Source organism: Mytilinidion resinicola, assembly GCF_010093595.1.
Source record: "Mytilinidion resinicola strain CBS 304.34 unplaced genomic scaffold BDZ99scaffold_39, whole genome shotgun sequence".
Classification (NCBI taxonomy): domain Eukaryota; kingdom Fungi; phylum Ascomycota; class Dothideomycetes; order Mytilinidiales; family Mytilinidiaceae; genus Mytilinidion; species Mytilinidion resinicola.
In genome coordinates, this window is record NW_022985475.1 from 85,865 (window position 1) to 104,224 (window position 18,360).

The window sequence follows — 18,360 nt, forward strand, 5'->3', positions numbered from 1 at the left end:
GAAAGGTTAAGATGAAGCAGAGATCAACGAAACGAAACGAGTGTGAGAAGGGGAGGTAGATCAAGAACGCCGGCTGCCTTACTCAAAGATCGTAAAGCTCTGGTATAGAGCGTGCTCTCCCTTCCTGATCCAATTATGCTCGAAGGGCTTGAAATCGTGGTGAACTTTCACCGTTTTCGCCGCACTCTTCAGGACTTCTTTTGGGATGGTTGACCCCTGTATCGAACGCCCTGCATTGCTTCCCTCGCGAGGACTGATAATCCATAATGTTTCCAAATCAAGAATTTTGCCTAATCGAGTAAGCAATTCCGGCCACGTACCCTTTGAGAGAGTTACGTAGGCCAATCCTAGCTTGCGGATACCGCGAAGACCGTTTTCTTCTTCTGTGAAAACACGAAGGATGTCTTCTACCCGCGTGTACAGCCCGAGGTCAAACGTCAAGCGTAGATCCCGGAGCTTCGGCAAAGGAACGGTGCCCAACCCCAGGGGGTTTTTCATGAACGGATTGATGAATTCCTCGTCCTCGATATACCTCTGCTCTGGAACGTGGTCGGCAAAAAGTGAGAGGTCTAGAGTCTCCAAATTAGGGGACGAACGAAGTAGATCTTGCACTACAGCACCACCCTCTACGAACTGCTGGATGTTGCAACTGAAATGCTTCAGATCCTTCAAGACTGATGCACGGTGCGATGCGTCAATTGACAGAAGATTATGGGCGCTGATGGAGTGCCAATATGCTACGTTCCCTGCAAAAGGTGTTGCGAAAGTCTCCAAAGTTACATTCGATGCGCTCAAGGCTGCGAAAAGCTCCTTCAAATCGGGCGCTGAGAAGTCGCTGCTGTAAAGGTGCTCGTCAACGCGCTCCCAAGACTTGACTTTGCTCTTCGTTCCATGTTTCCAGTCCGACAAGTTAGACCAGACTGTACGGTCAGTCCAATGGCCGAGATCTTGACCCTGGGGTATAGGATAGTAGCTAATATTGCGGAGACGAGGGAAGCGAGCTAGCAGGCTAGTGAGTTGCTTCAAGTACTTGCCTGACTTTCGAAATTGAGACTGTTCTTGGCCATGCTGTACTACATCTTTCCACGCCAGTTTCTGAGAGCCGACATAGAAGTGCTTCTTCTGAGCCGCTGTGTTGGTCGTAAATTGCAATCCACAGAAAGAAAGAGTCTCAATATCCGCGGCAAACTGGCTCTCTGCGACTTTTCGTAGCGATTCCATGCTATCTGGAGTGCTATAGAACAGCGTTTCTTCGAGAACCTTGACGAATGCCTGCTCCAGCGCTGGCATACCTGGATAGTCAATCTGAGCCCTGCGAATCTCCTTCTTCGCCATTTCGGAAAGCAGGGCTAACCGTTCATGGGGGCTTTTGGTGGGAGTTGCCCATTCTTCGATCCTTTGCTGGACTGCTCCAGGCGGCAATCCCGACATTCCGGCAGCAGCGTTGTGCACCATAGTTGATTGAGTTTGCAGATTTGGGTTGTGTAGCTTGTGTGGTACAGCGGTGTCTTTGGTATCGTGTCAAAGAGGTTGTTGGTTTGCGCAACGATTGCGATAGAAAGGAAATGTTAAAATGCTATTGAGAGGTGAGTGCCGTATTTATAGACCCCTTCGATTTTCAACTTTGCACAATGTCCTTTACCGGAGACACGTTTCATTATATTTACAAGAAGAAACTTATCATACATTGTTGAACGCCACACCTTACGCACAATAATCTAAGAGCGTGGGGCATTGGATGAGGCCCAATCGTGCAAACGGCTAGATTTCAAAGATCTGAAAATATACCGAACCATCCGGCACAGTAGCAGGAATGTGTACGCTGACCTAGGAAGAGACATGGTGCGGGGAAGTACCCCTGCGGTTTCCGTCACGTCTCTCTTGAAAATGACTAAAGATAGTACAAGGTATGCTCTAAGAGGGAGAGATCTTACAGCATTACCTGAGCCAAATCTCAAAATCCTGAGGACTACTAGGAAGTCATTCGGATCCACGGATCCACGGATCTATCTCGCGGGTCGCGTCATCCAGCAATACAAGCTCCAAAAACTCCTGATAGGATGAATCTAGATGGGCCGTGTTCCATGGTACAGTCTTAGAACATGAGCCAAGAATTGCTGACATATAACCACACATTTGCCCGCGAATTAGCCACTCACCCACCTCATCTCATTTCACAATTAAGCGATTTTCCAACTTGGACTGAAATGGTTTCCTACACCGCAGCATTCGCATCGCTCCTCAGCCTCCTTGCCACGACAGCTCTTTCAAAAAACGTTATTGATGCCTACCCAGACCACAGATGCTCCAGCTCAGACCAGCATCTATCCTACATCACCTTAGAGGACAAGCATGTATCGAAAGTCGACGGAATTCAGTCCTATAACTTTACTGAATGTCGCACTACTCGTGAGCCATCCTAGAAATTAGCCTTTACATCATTTGACACTAATAGAACTCTACAGAATGGAGGTCGAATATTACTGAGGTAGTCGTGGGGGTCGGTGGTATGGTAATTAGAGAGATTGATCCAGGATGTTGGTGTAAGTCTTAGAATGTTTCGGCCTTGGTCCTTCTGTAACGAAACCTCGGTTTTCTAATTCGTTGTTAGACACGATTTACCAGGATGATAAATGCGCTGTGGATCTGGGCCTCGACACAAAACAGGGCGAGCACGCCATTGGCAGGTGTTGGTGGTTCTTCAAACCACGAGCGCTAATCGGATCGTTCAAGTTGACCTGCAATAATGCAACAGGGTACATCACTCAAACGGCAGCGGGCTGGCGCACACACCCTAATCATAAACCTCCCTACGACAAAACCAAATCCCACAACGGGTGGCCCAAACCGCCTACCCGTTTTCCGCGCCATATCCGATTCCTGCAGCCCACCTGATTTGAATAGCCATCGAAGGGCGTACACAACACGCTTCACGCTCTTTCCCAACGTCTTTCTATTCTCTTGTCGCCTTCGCGCGACAAAGCACGCGTACGCCTACGCTACCCCGGACCCTACTCAGCATCTGGACTCGCCACGGCCCCGGAACCTAGGACCATTCGAACCCGGAAAAATCCTGGAGGACGCATTAAGATGGCTTACTCTGTAGTAATGCTTCTCACAGAGGTACTACGTGTCCTCCACAGCCGCACACAATAGTAAGGGACGCAGGGAGCCGTACACCGCAGAAAACGAGGTTTTCATCTGGACGTTGCGAGGCAGCGTGCCAGCGGTCGGTTTCCCCTTGTAAATTAGTCACCTAACGGGACCTACAACAGCGTAATAGCACATAATAATAATGCGACAATACCGTTACATCCACGATACCATTTCAGATCTCAAACCACAATAAAACAACACGAGCCCCAAAAACTCCGAATAGGATATCTCTAGATGGGTAGCGATCCCCATTCACTTTTCCTATAAGTGAAGCTCTCATATATATTCCACGGCACAATCTTAGGGCACATACCATGATGGTAAACTCCCTGTGAACAAACGACAGTTGATACTGGTTTCATATTTGAGACATACTACCCTATTAAAGAAGCAGCAAGCATAACAAGCCCACCGAACCCGTCCATGCCCGAACACCACTCCTCCCAATTCGCAATGCCCCTTGACGGAGTACTGGCGTCCAAAGGCCTATGGAGCAGTATTGCGTCACTACAATATACCTGGCCTTCATCTAACTTAACAAGCTCACCGTTTGCAGCCAATCCAAAGGCAGTCTGAACCCCAGGGTCCCTCTCGCTTTCCGACTTCCACCGGAACTCATCCCCTGCTTCCCATAGCTGTTTCTTCGCCGGCAGCGGTGCGAGGACAAGATCCTCTTGCAGATGGCACATCGCCGCTGGCTCGAAGTAGACTAACATATTCACGACTCTATAGACCACTGCTAATCTTTGATTTGGTTAGTATCTTCGATTCATCACAACAGGGTGGGCAGAAGTCTAACCTTCGTCTCGATTCCTCGTAGATCCAATCTTTCCAGCTTACGCCAAGACCGTAGTTGCATATTGCAGACCGCGTATTGCATGAAATGATGTTGGAGAGTTGTTTGGCGATAACCTACATCAGTTCATCAGAACTAAATTAAGAGGTAAGGAGCGGGAGCTAGACCTACAGCCACCGTCGCGAGTAACAGAAAATCAAAGTTGTTATGGTCCGTCTCGCCTTCATCTAACCTGATGAGAATGTAAATTGAGAGGGCTTGCATGGCCGCAAGCAGTCCCCATTTATTCAACGTTAGATGCTAAAATCACCGATGAGCTCCTTATGGGTACCCTTAAACCATAGAAAACTCAACTAACCTCTTCATGTAAACGTTCACACTCTAGCCGCACATTTTTCCAGAACAACTTTCGACTCCCTTGGACCCCGCTACTGATCATATGCACCAAACTGATGCAGTTGGTGAGGGGCTCCATGTAGTTATCCTCACTATCGGAAGATGTTATACGCGGATGGATGAAGGGCGGAAGGATGTTGTGGCGCAGCATCATTAGGGGATAAGATTTCAGGGTGTGAAGTATGAGGTTGCCGATTCTTTGCGTCCCGGTCGTCATTTTGGGTCGTTGGATAAGTGATCGGACAGCGAAAGTTGGTGATCTTGGTATCGATGCGTTGAGAGAAGAGCTGGCTTGCTGTACTTGAAAAAGTTGACGAGTTGGGGTAGTAGAGTGACGAACTATAAATGATGACCTCGATGAAGGGTGTTGAACGGTTTCGTCGCTCGTCTCTGCATTCAAAAAGTCGTCGAAGTCAATCTCTGGGGCACCCCAATCCAGATAATCACCTGGAATGCTTGGGAACTCTGATTCTGATATGACAAGCGCACTGTCGAGAATCATATCACCATCTTTGCTTGCTTCTTGACGATTTCCGCCACCAGGAGAGTTGGCCACCAAAGAGGGCATTTTCTTCCACCGTTCGGCCGGCACATCATCATTGTGCTGAGTCCTTGGCCTCGTATTCCTGAGCGTGGTCTCTGGATAATGGCATTCGATGGCCTTGGTCATGCACCTCGAGCATTGGGGCCGCCTCTTGTCGCAACGCGCCTTTCCTCTCGCACAACAAATACATGATCTAGACCGAGTGATGTTACCAGACCTTCGGGACCGACAGTAGTATCCATGTCTCTTCAGTGTGGACTCTAACACACCATACGGTTAGTAATTTAGTACGGCCTCAGTGTCACGTGGTGGAAGTGTTCTGCTACTCACGCTTATCGAACGGTTTATTGCACTGCCCGCACCGCAGAACAGTTTGCACATCCATTTCAGATTAGGCCGCTGCGATTTATGGGAATCGCAAAGTGGAATGCCGTGATGCCTATAGTTATGGAACATCGACACATTTGTCAGCTCTTGTCCGCGCTAATGTCTCCATTGGGGATAGTCTGTCGGGCGGGACATTTTGTAGATGCAAACCCATCCCGGAACACTCTTTCAACAAAGAATCTAAATGCACTCCCCTAGATGACACCGGCTGAAGTAGCCCAGTGACTTCACAGACTACTTAACAGATGGAGCATAAATGTCGGCCAACCTTCTTCAGGTACTACTAGCGGTCGCAAGGAAGTGTACACAGAACTGGGACACTAGAAAGCAAAATCTCTTCGCCGGAGAATTCTGTAAATGCTAAACATGCTTCGATTTCAAGAGCCCGGACTCCTCTCTCTCTGGCAACGTTAAATTCGGGCGTCCGGTAGTTCAGTGGCGAACGTGATGATCGCACTGGGCTTCCCAAATTGCAAAACCCCGTCGCTGACTTGGAGTTAGAAAGGAAAGTCAAACATATATAAAGTTGGGCATTGTCCGTTCCTATTTATCTTTCATCAAACAGTCGATCCATCCTCGTTCATCCATACATCTTTCAATCATCATGGCTGCTCCTTACCCATCCCCAACCTCAACATGGCACACGAACACATACCCATCCCTCTCTCCCGCCCGCCCCGAGCTTTCCGCCAAAGGCAAGACCGTGCTCGTAACAGGAGGGGGCACTGGCATCGGTGCCGAAACCGCCCGCTACTTCGCCGCGGCAGGCGCCTCTCGGATCGCCCTCCTCGGCCGTCGGAAGCAGCCCCTTCTCGACACCAAAGCCTCCATCGAAGCCAAATTCGCCGGCGTCGAGGTATTCGTAGCCTCCACGGACGTCACGAAGAAGAGCGAGGTGGACGCAGCCTTCGCGGCCCTCGTTGGCGACGGAAAAATCCACGTCGTGGTCAACAACGCGATGACGATTGGGCCGCATGATCCCGTGAATGCGACTGTGGACAGCGACAAGTTCCTCGACGCCATTCAGCAAAACCTCGCAGGATCGTTATCCGTTGCGCAGGCGTTCCTTCGTTACGCGGCGACGGACGCAGTCGCTATCGATGTTAATTCGGCTGCTGCGCATCTGAATTTCATGCCGAAGTTTGCTTCATATAGCATCGCCAAGCTGGCGGTCTTTCGGTTTTGGGACTCCCTGGCCTATACGAACCCGGACATCTCCGTTTTCCATATCCAGCCGGGCGTAGTGGACACCGCGGGGAACAGGGAAGCGGGGGGCGTCGCTACGGTCGGCCATTCAGATGATGGTAGGTGGAATGCCGGGCTGTGCTGAGTGAGAATATCATCAGGCTGACTTTGACTTAGTTTCTCTGCCGGCAAGCTTCATTGTTTGGCTCGCAAGCCCCGAAGCGCGTTTCTTGAAGAACAAGTTTCTGTGGGCAAACTGGGATGTTGATGAACTCAAAGCCCAGGCCAAAGAGATTGAAGCGAGTACCCAACTCAGTATCGGGCTCGTTGGATGGCCGTTCAGGAATGCCGCTTGAGATTTCCAGGCTACTAGTTCTGCCTAGCGAGTGTGTTATAAAGGTAAACAAGGATAGAGAAGAGAAACATATATTTAGGTTTTGTCGGCCAGTAGAGTAGCCTCTCCGTTCAAGCTGCCTCTGCTACTTACTATGCAGATTCTCTCAGCACATGAATATATTTTCTACCCTGCTTTTCCTCGTACGATATCTAGGCGTCAGATTTTAAAGAGTTTGAATCATTCATTCGTGGTGCGGGGATGGGTGATGCGAAGGCTGCCTTGACGAAGACCATTTTAATCTAAGCTGGGCAGCTCTTCGGTATCCCTTAACCCGTCATGGTGCAGCGCTCGGACTTGGGATCAAGCTCCGTTAAACATAGAGTGGCTGTCTGACACCGTTTGAAGTCGCCCGCAAAGCTATCAGCCTTGTTAATATTGTCCTTCTCCGATCTTTCATAACATCCTACAGGACCTCAAGCGGTACTATGCAAGTGTACAAGAAGCCAAGAGGGAGTGTGTTGCTGCAGTATTTCGCTGTAGTTCTGATCACTCGAAGCTTTCTATTGGTAGTATTCTCATCGATAACGTATTGCCAAATGCGACGGGTTAAGGCATAGAATTGGAGTTGCCGCGTCGGCGGTGGTTATGGCAGTCTTGCGTGTTCATAAAGAATAGGTCTGAACACTGTGGCTGACATATGTTGCGACTCCCTCCACCTCTTTCAAATTGTAATAGCGCGTGTCGAGTGGCGGCGGAAGAGTGCACGAAAAAGAACCGGGCTTTGTTCTGTTGTGAAGGATAAAGCTCTTATCAACCACCCCTTTGTTGGAGGCTATCAATGCAGGCGACTGGCTTTGTTGGGCAAATGAGAAGTTCCTAAACCTTTATTCCAATTCGCATTCGACGTCTCAGATCCTTCTTGAGTGCTTCTTCTCTCAAACATATGATCTTGTAAATAGAAGCGCAATTAGCCTTCATCTGATTATACTACCTTCTATAAGCAAGCAACATCCTTAAGACAAGATGTCTAACTCAAGCTCAAACCCCCAGCCGCTCGGTGTTTTCTTCGTCCGATCACCATCGGGCGGCTTATCTGACTCCAACATCAATCCCAACGTTAGGTTACTCCGCTTCTGGGTGCCCGGCCGCACTCACAACCGCTGGGAAAAATTCACGATAGGTACCGCACTGATAGACGGCGCATGGGGAATAGTAGTAACCTTCAATGAGTTGAATGTAAGAATGAAAATCTGGGAAGAGAACGACTTCCGCGCTGACGCCTGCCCACCGCGCACAACTAGGGTGCAAACGGGCATACCCTGGACCACCGGCAACGAGGGTCCTGGCATAGTTTTCGAGGAGCAAATTCCAGGCATAAACCCCCGCGATAATTGGATAGATCCAGCCGCGACTGCGAACATTCAACAGGCTCGAAACCTGGTGCGAAGGCCCGGAGCTGATGCAGTTATTACGACGCTGTATCAGCTGAGCAGCGGCTATGTGATCGCCCTTGTCGCGGGCGTGGATGTGATTACTTTCCCTGTAGACGACATTGACAACGACCACGACAGCGACGATGACAGCGATGGCGATGTTCCAATCACTTACGTTGGCCCCGAGATTAGCGTTGACGCTGTTGCGACTCCAGTTCCCGCGGGCGAAGTTGATCTAGACGTCTGCGGCATTTGCCGGGAAGAGTATGGTGCTGGCCACATCGCGATGCGTCTGTGGATGTGCCAGCACGTTTTTGGGAGACATTGTTTGCACGCATTGCTCAACCACAGAACAGCCCCGACTTTTACATGTAAGTATCCGGTTTTAATGCCCCCTTCCTCTCCTCTCTCCCTTGCATGAACGTTAACCAACAAAAATACTAACACCTTATAGGTCCAACTTGTCGTGCGCCTATCTGCGATGACCGTGATAGAAGAGGAAACCCTCGATGATGACAAGCGGGGCCGCTGGCGTGAGTAAACATGCCATAGGATCCCACGGGATTCTATGGCTGCACAATGGGACGACCCCATGAACCGACGATGAAGCGCGATAATAAAATGCTGGACTATATTTTAGTAATTCTCCATATTCGGTTGATATTCGGGCACCGTGCACGTGATGTAAGGGCACGTGATGTATAAATCTACTATAGGCACGCTTGTTACAGTAGATCTAGCATATGTTAGGCCTGCACGGGCCTCTCCTACAAGTATATATGCTAGCTAGGTTCCTACATAGAATCGACATCTATTGTCCTCCAAATTCTTACCTCACGTGATCGGAAATATCACCAGTGACTGTCAAGCCTGTGGCTGTGCACAGTCTTAGCAAGCGGGCCGAACTCAGCTCTTTGAAAACACCTACAGAATTCGCCACCTCACAAGGGTGTGGCTAGTGCGGGTCGGCTACCCTCCCTACTTCTAGAATTTAGAACCAGGCAAGCTAAGTCATGTTGCGTAACAGCATCATCCAATCTGCCAACCAGTGACAAATCGACACGATGCCACGCATAATGCATGATACCATTTTCGACCATTCACGGCCCTCCGTGCAGCTTTGTGTAACGACACAACCCCGGAGAGGTGGCTGTAGCAGCAATTCCCCGCAATGGCAAACATCTCTATAAGGGCAGAGTAGCCGCCGTCACGACTTTAATTCCCACCATAATCTCAACAGGGTCAGTCACCTCTTCGAATTGTAATCCCAGTTCGGCTCTTTTTCAACAACAGAGGGTATTGCCGTCGCCGCTAGCTCACAATGGATGTTCACAACGATACCGACCGATATTTTCAGACACTTCAAAATCAGAAAGAGACTTTACAAAAGGCTAAAAAGCGCCAAGGTCAGCGTCCTCGTGATTGGAAGCCTAGAGAGGAGATGTACCTTGGTTTCATGATGGCCTTAGTAGCAGGAGAACAGCGCGAGCGACGAGACACGATGCGTTCGTCGTTTATTCCACCAGCATACCTGCCATGCACTACGCCTCTGGCTGAGTTGAGACGCGTCACGATTCGAGATCTTCAGCTTGAGACACATCATCGAGGCACATATCTCCTACTGCGCGCTACCACGCCGCCTAGACGGATCACCGCGATTATGGTTTTGGTTGAAGATGATTGTGCTGATGTCGTTATGCTACAACTGTACCAGCAGGAAGAGGAGGATACCCGTGAAACCGCTGATATTGTCAATGTTGGCACAATCTTACTGGTCAAAGAGCCCTATTTCAAGGTCATGGCATCTGGCGAGTACGGTTTACGTGTAGATCATCTCTCCGATGTCATTAATGTCGACAAGGACGATCCCAGGATACCTGGAGCATGGCGCCCGCGAGCTCTCGAAGTAGAACTCTCAGCCGAATCATTGAAGATCAAGGGAAACTCTTCTATGGGAAAAGGCAAATACTGGCAGGCGATTACAGAGTAAGCAGAGCACATCAAAGAGGCTTAGACGTGTGCTAAACGGGCTGAACAGATATTCGGAAAGTCTTTCGCAACCAGCCACAGTGAACGAGATTGAGATTATCAAGCGCAACAGATCGCTTGCTTTTCTCAAAACCAAGCAGTTCGACGCTGCGCTCTCTGATACTGGCTTCCCTAGCTTCGGCTCCAACCCTACAGAAAAGGCGCTCTTCCGGGCGGCAGAGGCTCTGTATTTCCTCAGACGGTTTAGCGAATGTTACGAAGTGCTTGAATTGCTTCGTACCAAGTTTCCGAACAACAAACAAGCGTTAGTGGTACTTAATCGTGCTCGAAGTCGATGCTCGGAGCAAAGCACTGGAGACTACAATTTCAAGCTACTTCAAGCAGAGGCTAAGAAGCTCCGGCCGCCTCAGTTAGACCACGCTACGTACATCGGGCCTGTCGAGATAAGGAAGACTGAGAAAAAAGGTCGTGGATTGTTCGTGACCAAAGCTGTGAAGGCAGGAGACTTACTCCTATGTGAAAAAGCTTTCGGTCATGCCTACGTAACCGAGAGCGATGAGGGTAACTCAAAGGTCACTCTCTTGATAAATCCTGAAAAAAACCGGGCATTCATGGGCGGCCAGTCCGACCTCATCAGAATCCTCGTGCAAAAGCTTTATCACAACCCATCTGTCGCCCGAGCATTTACTACTCTGCATCATGGAACCTACGAAGCAGTGAGCACACCTGCGGTGGATGGAAAGGCAATAGTTGATACGTAAGTGCTCATTTACAAGAAATCACAGATGATATTGTCTATACTTACAGTATACGTACATTCAGATTTCTTGTTGAACAGATCATGTCTTTCAACGTCTTCGGCTGTCCCCTCTCCAGCTTGATCATTCATAAAAATCTCGGAGCCAAAAAATCCAAAGAGCCGACAGCTTATCATTCATGCGGTATCTGGACCCAGGCTTCATATATTAACCACAGTTGTACCAGCAACGCCTGCCGCGCATTCATTGGCGATATGATGATCGTGCGCGCAACCCAAGACCTGGAGCCTGGCACTGAAATCACATTCTGGTACCGAATTCCCGACGGCACTACATTGAAGGACTCGCAGGAAGCGTTCAAAAGTTGGGAGTTTGTCTGTGACTGTGCCATCTGCCAAGACGCTAAGGAGACAAAGGCTGCTGTCATCGCGGAGAGACAGAAATTGTTGGAGAGAATGAAGCGAGTACGCGATTCGTCCACGCCAAATGGCATACAGACGGATAAAGTTGAGCGTCTGCTCAAGGCTTTGAATAACACATACACGCGGCCTGCGGACGAGGTGCCTCGCCTCTTGCTTTGGGACCCACAATTGCTGCTGGCGCGCGTCTATATTGCACAGAAGAACATAACCAAGAGCCTGGAAGCTGTCGGTAAAACTCTGACCGCGCTTGGCTTTATTGTCGTTGGCGCAGACTCATCTTCTGCAGGCTTCAGAGTTGTTAAGTGGGGCTTGGTGATGGACCATCTAGTGGAAGTATTCCTGCATGCACGGAGTGCCTTTGAGGCCATAGGGGCTTGGGAAAACTCAATGCGGGCGGAGAAATATGCAATTGTTACGTATAGAATTGTGATTGGAGAAGATACCTCCTTCAAGTCGACATATGGTAGGTAATTGGAGTTAGTGGGTATCGGTAATAGGTTGAAGGCTTGATTCGTGTCAAAGCAGATTTGCACACACTTTTCACAATCTTAGCGTCCAAAACGGAAGAAAAGATGATTATGATGAGGAAGACACTCTTTCCGTAAACACTTTCCATAAGTCAACACAATATGTACATTGATGTTCAGTTAATGGACTGCGATCAGCGTTTCTGGCCTTCTGGCGTTGAGTAGATCGGAAATTGAGGATTCATCACTGTCGTTACTGTGCAGAACCTCTTAGATGTTGACAGGGTGGTTGCTTCATGTGCTGCATCAAGAAGAAAATAATCGTAGTGATAGGTCAAGCAAATTCATTTCGTGAATCACATACTTATTGGTATACCAATTGTAGCTAGTAGGGTGATATAGGAAATAACGGCGTCGAAGACCTTTGACAACATCATATTCTTACGTGTAGAATTACAAGTTCGGGTTAGGAAACTATCGAAAGTGCGCATTAGTCGAGCTGCGTAAACATGCTCACGAGTGATATCTAACGGAATGGAGGCGATTTAGTAATGGGAATTGCCACCAAAAGCATGGAGGGCGGCCGACCCGCTCCAGCCACACCCTTATGAGGTGGCGAAGTCTTAGGTGTTTTCAGAGAATTGAGTTAGTTTACCGGAGGCATGGCCAAGGTTGAGTTAGATCGCAAGGCTGCAAGGCTGAGGTCGGCCCGCTTGCCAAGGCTGCGCACAGCCACAGGTCTAGTTAACAGCCACTGTAAGTAAATTGATGATTATGTGGGCTAACCGGGATTGATGATTGCTTCGGTTGGAGGTACCGATCAGCGTGGCGACTTTGCATGAATTTGCACAAGATAGCAGCCACAAAGCTGATGACGACTTCCCAGTATGGTAGTGAGATTCTGAGGCTCAGATAAGGCCCATATGTGTTAGGAGTGGATAAGAGCCCGAAAGCGGTGCTGTGATGAAGAAATTCGGTTACACCATGAAAGAAGGCTCGGCGCGAAGGTGGCGATGCGAACGGAATTTTAGGTGGGATGAGTTCCGAGTGTTCAGGAGTGGCCACAGTGCACGACTTATACACGACGGTGGAAAATATTGATGTGTGCACAGAGTCTGAGTTGCTTGAAGTCAATGTACCCATCGTTTTTCTCGACACGGTGGGTTTCTCGCTACGCAGGGACGCACGTTAGTGTGAAATGTTATTAACTGCGTTTTTTCATTGAGATATCCAAGGATGTCGTTGTTTGACCCTCGGGCTTGATCACTACCTGAAACCTGAAAGGGAAGTTGAATCCGTGGTCAAAGAGAGTGCAATGCTAATGTCCTAATACTGTACCTCGAGGCATACCTATGCCAGCTTGGTGCTAGGCACGTGACGTGCGCGCTGCACTAGCGGAACAATATTGTAAAACCAGCAAGCTAGCCATTCTTGTACAACAAGGGAACAAAGAGCTTGTAGAGGAAATATTCCATAAATAAAACGCGAAAATGAAATAGGAACAAAGGAAGTCGCCTGACCTACCGCTCTGTGTAAGCATCAGACATCCCGGACGACGCATGATGCACGCCCTTCTTTCCATCAAGTACACATCCCCCCTCTTTTCGACTTCTTCTGCACCAGCCTCAAGCGCCATCCTAGCGGTAGGGCGCGAGGCTTGACCGATTCGAGCTGCGGGGATGACATGGACGATGTATATGATCCATACAAGCGGGGAACGCCGGGTTCTAATCGTTGGACCTCCAAGTATCAAGGCTGGCATCTAGCGTATAGCGAGACTTCATTTGTTGCTTGGTCCTGTGGTGATAGTGGTGTTTAGGATGGAAGAATAGATGTTCAGAGAAGATGATGTGGGAATGCACGCTGACTAAGCTAGCTCATCGCGCGATCGCCATTTCCATGTATCTGCAAAACACAAGACCGTGGAATGTTGAGAGCTGGAGAGAGGATTCAAAAGCTCTAGCCGAAGTGGTTTCTACATAAATCTGTCCAGGTCAAACTGTGTAGCGGCGAAAGCTTTGAAGTGATATGCACGGCCCAGTCTACGATGCCATCCATCGCCACTGTGAAAACCCAAACATGCAAGAGAGCTGGACTTGTGCAAATGGAGGGGTATCGTTAAACATATACGGGAAAGCTGAAGTGTACCAAATAGGCATAACCAAAGATAACAAGACATGACGTGAGTGAATGCTACGGTCCTCATGCCGCCAGTATCCGCCCAACCTAGCGTGCCAGCAGGGATTGATCCGGCGTCCCGAGTTTTCTCTACCCCGGCCATCGCTTCCTATCGCCGGGTAGCCACGGCGAAAAAGTCTCCTCCAACCTCTACATCACAAGACTCGCGTGCCGCATCAAAGAACGGCGCACCCATGGCTGCAGCAAGTGGGGACCAACTAAATCTCTGTCGCAGGCGTTTCCCTCCAGTATCTCCCAGACCCGAGACCCGGTGTGGCGTAGAGAATGGAAGGTGATAGGGCGATGAATCATGGCTCCAGCACCCCCCGTGGCTCCCACTTTCTTTAAAAGCATTTAGGACGCACAGCTCCCATAATTTCTTGACAGGCCACTCTTCTCTCGTGCATCTGCTGTCGCATTTCCGTAGACTAATTGCATTCTCTTTCATCCATTTGACCTTCAACCATCGTCTACAATGTCCCCCATGGCCATCGCAACCACCACCTCCAATCTGACCGCCCAAGGCATCGCCTCCAGCGTCGATAAGACCGCCCACTCGCTGGTCACAGAATCGAGTTCCTCCAACGGTGTCTCCAATGGCAATTCTACCAAAGCCGCTGATGCCATCACTAATGGCGCCCCCAAGATCGTTTCCAACGGCACCGCCACCCCCCTCCCCGAACTCTCTGCCGCCCGCCTCAACATCGCCCTCACCTCGAACCCTCGCACCGTCCCCGCGGCCGGCAGCCCCGAAATCGCCTCGCAGAAAGTGTGCACCGACCACATGATCCAAGCCCGATGGACGGTATCCCACGGCTGGGACGCCCCCTCACTGCAAGCCTACGGCCCGCTGAGCATCATGCCCACAGCCTCTGTGCTGCACTATGCAACCGAATGCTTCGAGGGGATGAAGCTGTACCGTGGCTACGACGGGAAGCTGCGTCTCTTCCGCCCGAACCTGAACTGCAACCGCATGCTCATGTCCACGAACCGCATCGCGCTGCCGGCGTTCAACCCAGAGGAGCTGCTCAAGTTGATCGTTAAGCTGTGTGCGACGGATGGCGCGAAGTGGCTGCCCAAGGACCAGCCTGGTGCTTTCCTCTACATCCGACCTACGATGATCGCGACGGACTCCGCTCTCGGCGTGCAACGACCCAAGGAAGCTCTGCTATATGTGATTATGACCATGTTCCCGGCTATGGATACGTCTTCTACCCTTGGTGGGATGAAGCTGTTGGCTAGCAAGGACGACATGGTGCGCGCCTGGCCCGGTGGATTTGGATACGCCAAGGTGGGCGCGAACTACGGCCCCTCTCTCGTTGCACAGGGCGAGGCGCGCGCGCAGGGCTTCGACCAAATCTTGTGGCTATTCGGCGAGAAGTGCAACGTCACGGAAGCCGGGGCCTCGAACTTCTTCGTTGTGTGGAAGACCAAGGAGGGAAAGACACAGCTCATTACCGCGCCCCTCGGCGACAAGATCATTCTAGACGGTGTCACGCGACGAAGCGTTCTCGAACTGGCGCGCACGAGGTTAGAGAAGGACGGGGAGCTCGAAGTTGTGGAGAGGAAGTTCGACATGTTTGAGCTCGAGGAGGCGTACGTCGAGGGACGCTTAGTCGAGTGCTTTGTGTCGGGGACTGCGTTCTTCATTGCGCCGATTAGCTTGATCAATTTCCGCGGGAAGGAGCTGAATGTGGATATGAAGGAGGGGGATATGGGGACGTATACGAAGACGATCAAGACGTGGTTGAGGAATATTATGTGGGGCAAGGAGCAGCATGAGTGGGGATACGTGGTTGAAGAGAAGGCCTAGATGTTGCATTTACGGTTCGAAGCGCATTGGAGTCTCTGGGTGTCTATTTACGAAGGACATGATTTTCTTTATTCTGCATCGGAGCATGGTGTAGAGAGCGGGGAGGTAATTTGGTTCTGGGAGAAATCCCTTCTTAAATTTCGGGATATATATTGAGAAGTATGAAACTGTAGATAGCCACCAAAAGATACGTAACTCATTCCAAACTTCCAAGTCTGGTATAACCAATTGTGCGCTTCAAGTCATGCTTATCTTTAGTGATAGTTACCTTTCTTTTAATAATTTTACCTTTTCTCCTTCCTGCCACTGTTCGTAAGGCTTCAACGTATTAATAGAAACCGGCGGTAATATACACACTTCTAATCTGCATACACCCTGCTGATACAAAGGTACTGTCTGGGGTAGCCTCGCGAATTTACTACCTTTGTAGCTGTCTAAAATGCCTAACTTCTCTCTTGTTCGAAAATGTTATGAGGCTCCCCGCGCAGCGGTAAACGTATGTACGGATATCTGTGATGAGGCATTATAAGCGGTACATCAATGGACACATCGGCCTGCTCAACAGTGAAATAGATTTCTAGTATATTATATCTGGAGAGTTTGATTCCATTGAACTCCACCAACCTGATATCCAACACCAGCAATGCAGCTTAAACTCCAAATCCAATGCAAAAACCCCTACTCCGCCTTTACATGACCTCCGAGGACCAACCCGCCCATAATCCCATCCGCCATAGCCCCTGCATCCGTCTCCACCCTCTCCATATTCATCCCCTCCACAACCCCATTCATCACCACCGCCACCTCTGGATCCTGCACCAACTCCCCCATCACATCCCCCTCCTGCCGCCAATATTCCTCCACCTCCCCCCTCAATACCTTATCCCGCACCACCGCATTCCGCAACACCCCGAGCGCCCGCATCTTCATCAAGCTCTCCTCCACATTCTTCGTCGCCGCCTCCACCCTCGCCGCCACCGGCGGCGGCCGCGCCAGCCAGCGATTCGTGCTCGTCAACCACAACGCCAGCGCCAGCAGCCCATCCAACGCCGATATAGCAATCAACCGCAGCGTGCGCACGCGCCAGAACACAAGCTCCAAGTCTTGCAGCCGCTTCGCCTTCTTGTTCCGCGCGATGTCGTACGTCGCGATATACCACACCTCCACCACCACGACGGCCAGCGCCGCGATCCACCCTTGCTTGCGCCAGCGCGCGCCCTCGCGCCCCGCGAACACGTCGCTGGTGGCGGCGCCGAGCACCACGGCGTGCAGCAGGTGCGGCAAAAGTAGCTTGGGCAGGTGGTACATGAAAGCGCCCCACGCGTCGTCGGGCCCGCAGATGGTGCAGTGCGCGACCGTGTCGGCGCCGTAGACGAGGTAGGCGAGGCGGCTCTCTGCGTTCACGAACTTTGCGCGCAGGGCGGTGTCCGTGGGTGTGAGCGGCCGCAGCGCTTCCAATCTTTTGAATAAGACATCTGTGTCGATCTGTAGCCGCGATTGGGTCGCGGTGAAGACGTTCTCGTCAGCGAAGTTGGGGAGGGTGAGGAGGAGGGCGAGGGAGGCGCTGGCGAAGAAGAGGTTGAGGGCGCGTTTTGCGGGCGCAGGGACGGGGCGCACGGGGATGCGGCTGGAGGGGTGGAGGATGGATTTGGCGAAGTCGATGAGTTTGGGGACGAGGTAGGGCGCGAAGAGGGATATGAGGGTGCGGGCGCCTGGCGGGAGGAAGGTCAGGTATGGGACTACGAAATAGCATCCCACCCAGATGATGATGGATTGGAGAGCGCCCATTTTTGAGGTGGTGGTAGGGAGGGCGGCATGGGGTAGAAGAGGAGAGTCCCAAGGTTGGAGGAGGACGAGCACGTAGCAAGGGAGGTGGTGAATGTTGTCGAAAGTGAAAGGTGTCGCTTCTAAGCGGGAGGGACGGACCGTTGGTAGGGCTGAGCTGACTGACCACGCGTGGGCACGCAGGAACAACACCATATTTAGATTTAATAGAATGCATTACGTATCGGTTGATTTGCAGAATCGATTTGACATATATCAAAGAACTCTCAGGCTAAGTATATTCCAGCTAGTCTGGAAATGGATTTCTCCTGTCCAGGCTTTCTGCTGCGAGAAGCACCCACAGCGAATCATGCCGGATATCATTTTCGCTTACCGATTCTCCAAGTACTCTTGGTTATACAAGGGGGTAACATGAGCGGGCCAGCAGCGCTCCCTGCTAGCGCTTATTGCCACCTCCATTTGCCACGTAATAACCTGTGCTTATTCAGTAACTAATACTTTGTTGGACCTCCATCTGCAGCAATTACAGCAAGGCAGCGCTCCCTCATGTTGCCTGTATACTTCTCGAATTCTTCGGGCTCGAGCTTCTCCCATTCCTCCTCAGCATACTGCCTCACTTCCTCCTTTGTTGTAGGGAACCGGCGTTGTATTCTCCCCTTCAATAGCCTCCAGACATTCTCAATTGGATTCAAATCAGGGGAATTCGCCGGCCAT

At 50.6% G+C, this 18,360-nt stretch overlaps 9 protein-coding genes across 9 annotated transcripts; 5 read left to right on the top strand and 4 right to left on the bottom strand.

Moving 5' to 3' along the window:
* Positions 1-78: 78 nt before the first annotated feature.
* BDZ99DRAFT_504570 (uncharacterized protein) lies at positions 79-1,455 on the bottom strand (the record flags this gene model as incomplete). The annotated part of the gene is made up of 2 exons (XM_033724048.1): positions 79-290; positions 321-1,455. The coding sequence occupies 2 exons, from the start codon at positions 1,453-1,455 to the stop codon at positions 79-81; spliced, it is 1,347 nt and encodes a 448-aa protein (XP_033568396.1).
* Positions 1,456-2,149: 694 nt separating this feature from the next.
* On the top strand, positions 2,150-2,895 carry BDZ99DRAFT_504571 (uncharacterized protein; the record flags this gene model as incomplete). Its single annotated transcript, XM_033724049.1, has 3 exons — positions 2,150-2,409; positions 2,466-2,543; positions 2,612-2,895. The coding sequence occupies exons 1-3, from the start codon at positions 2,208-2,210 to the stop codon at positions 2,893-2,895; spliced, it is 564 nt and encodes a 187-aa protein (XP_033568397.1). The 5' UTR covers positions 2,150-2,207.
* Positions 2,896-3,507: 612 nt separating this feature from the next.
* BDZ99DRAFT_553252 (uncharacterized protein) lies at positions 3,508-5,134 on the bottom strand (the record flags this gene model as incomplete). Its single annotated transcript, XM_033727086.1, has 5 exons — positions 3,508-3,900; positions 3,956-4,068; positions 4,124-4,252; positions 4,311-4,987; positions 5,023-5,134. 5 exons carry the CDS (start codon positions 5,132-5,134, stop codon positions 3,531-3,533), a joined length of 1,401 nt encoding a protein of 466 aa, XP_033568398.1. The 3' UTR covers positions 3,508-3,530.
* Positions 5,135-5,883: 749 nt separating this feature from the next.
* BDZ99DRAFT_553256 (oxidoreductase) lies at positions 5,884-6,820 on the top strand (the record flags this gene model as incomplete). The annotated part of the gene is made up of 2 exons (XM_033727087.1): positions 5,884-6,583; positions 6,642-6,820. 2 exons carry the CDS (start codon positions 5,884-5,886, stop codon positions 6,818-6,820), a joined length of 879 nt encoding a protein of 292 aa, XP_033568399.1.
* A 1,004-nt stretch (positions 6,821-7,824) lies between these two features.
* Positions 7,825-8,845, top strand: BDZ99DRAFT_504573 (uncharacterized protein; the record flags this gene model as incomplete). The annotated part of the gene is made up of 2 exons (XM_033724050.1): positions 7,825-8,605; positions 8,689-8,845. 2 exons carry the CDS (start codon positions 7,825-7,827, stop codon positions 8,745-8,747), a joined length of 840 nt encoding a protein of 279 aa, XP_033568400.1. The 3' UTR covers positions 8,748-8,845.
* Positions 8,846-9,555: 710 nt separating this feature from the next.
* Positions 9,556-12,194, top strand: BDZ99DRAFT_577577 (uncharacterized protein; the record flags this gene model as incomplete). Its single annotated transcript, XM_033728712.1, has 3 exons — positions 9,556-10,220; positions 10,273-10,980; positions 11,046-12,194. The coding sequence occupies 3 exons, from the start codon at positions 9,556-9,558 to the stop codon at positions 11,872-11,874; spliced, it is 2,202 nt and encodes a 733-aa protein (XP_033568401.1). The 3' UTR covers positions 11,875-12,194.
* A 963-nt stretch (positions 12,195-13,157) lies between these two features.
* On the bottom strand, positions 13,158-13,765 carry BDZ99DRAFT_220711 (uncharacterized protein). Its single transcript, XM_033713435.1, has one exon. It carries the CDS (start codon positions 13,630-13,632, stop codon positions 13,237-13,239), a length of 396 nt encoding a protein of 131 aa, XP_033568402.1. The 5' UTR covers positions 13,633-13,765; the 3' UTR covers positions 13,158-13,236.
* Positions 13,766-14,228: 463 nt separating this feature from the next.
* BDZ99DRAFT_469633 (branched-chain amino acid aminotransferase II) lies at positions 14,229-16,006 on the top strand. The gene has a single exon (XM_033721543.1). The coding sequence runs from the start codon at positions 14,524-14,526 to the stop codon at positions 15,859-15,861; it is 1,338 nt and encodes a 445-aa protein (XP_033568403.1). The 5' UTR covers positions 14,229-14,523; the 3' UTR covers positions 15,862-16,006.
* A 430-nt stretch (positions 16,007-16,436) lies between these two features.
* Positions 16,437-17,733, bottom strand: BDZ99DRAFT_456206 (uncharacterized protein). Its single transcript, XM_033718467.1, has one exon. It carries the CDS (start codon positions 17,647-17,649, stop codon positions 16,540-16,542), a length of 1,110 nt encoding a protein of 369 aa, XP_033568404.1. The 5' UTR covers positions 17,650-17,733; the 3' UTR covers positions 16,437-16,539.
* Positions 17,734-18,360: the final 627 nt, after the last annotated feature.

Coding starts and splice junctions, on each gene's coding strand:
- BDZ99DRAFT_220711 (XM_033713435.1), bottom strand. CDS start 13,632: ATGCCAGCCTTGATACTTGGAGGTCCAACGATTAGAACCCGGCGTTCC.
- BDZ99DRAFT_469633 (XM_033721543.1), top strand. CDS start 14,524: ATGTCCCCCATGGCCATCGCAACCACCACCTCCAATCTGACCGCCCAA.
- BDZ99DRAFT_456206 (XM_033718467.1), bottom strand. CDS start 17,649: ATGGGCGCTCTCCAATCCATCATCATCTGGGTGGGATGCTATTTCGTA.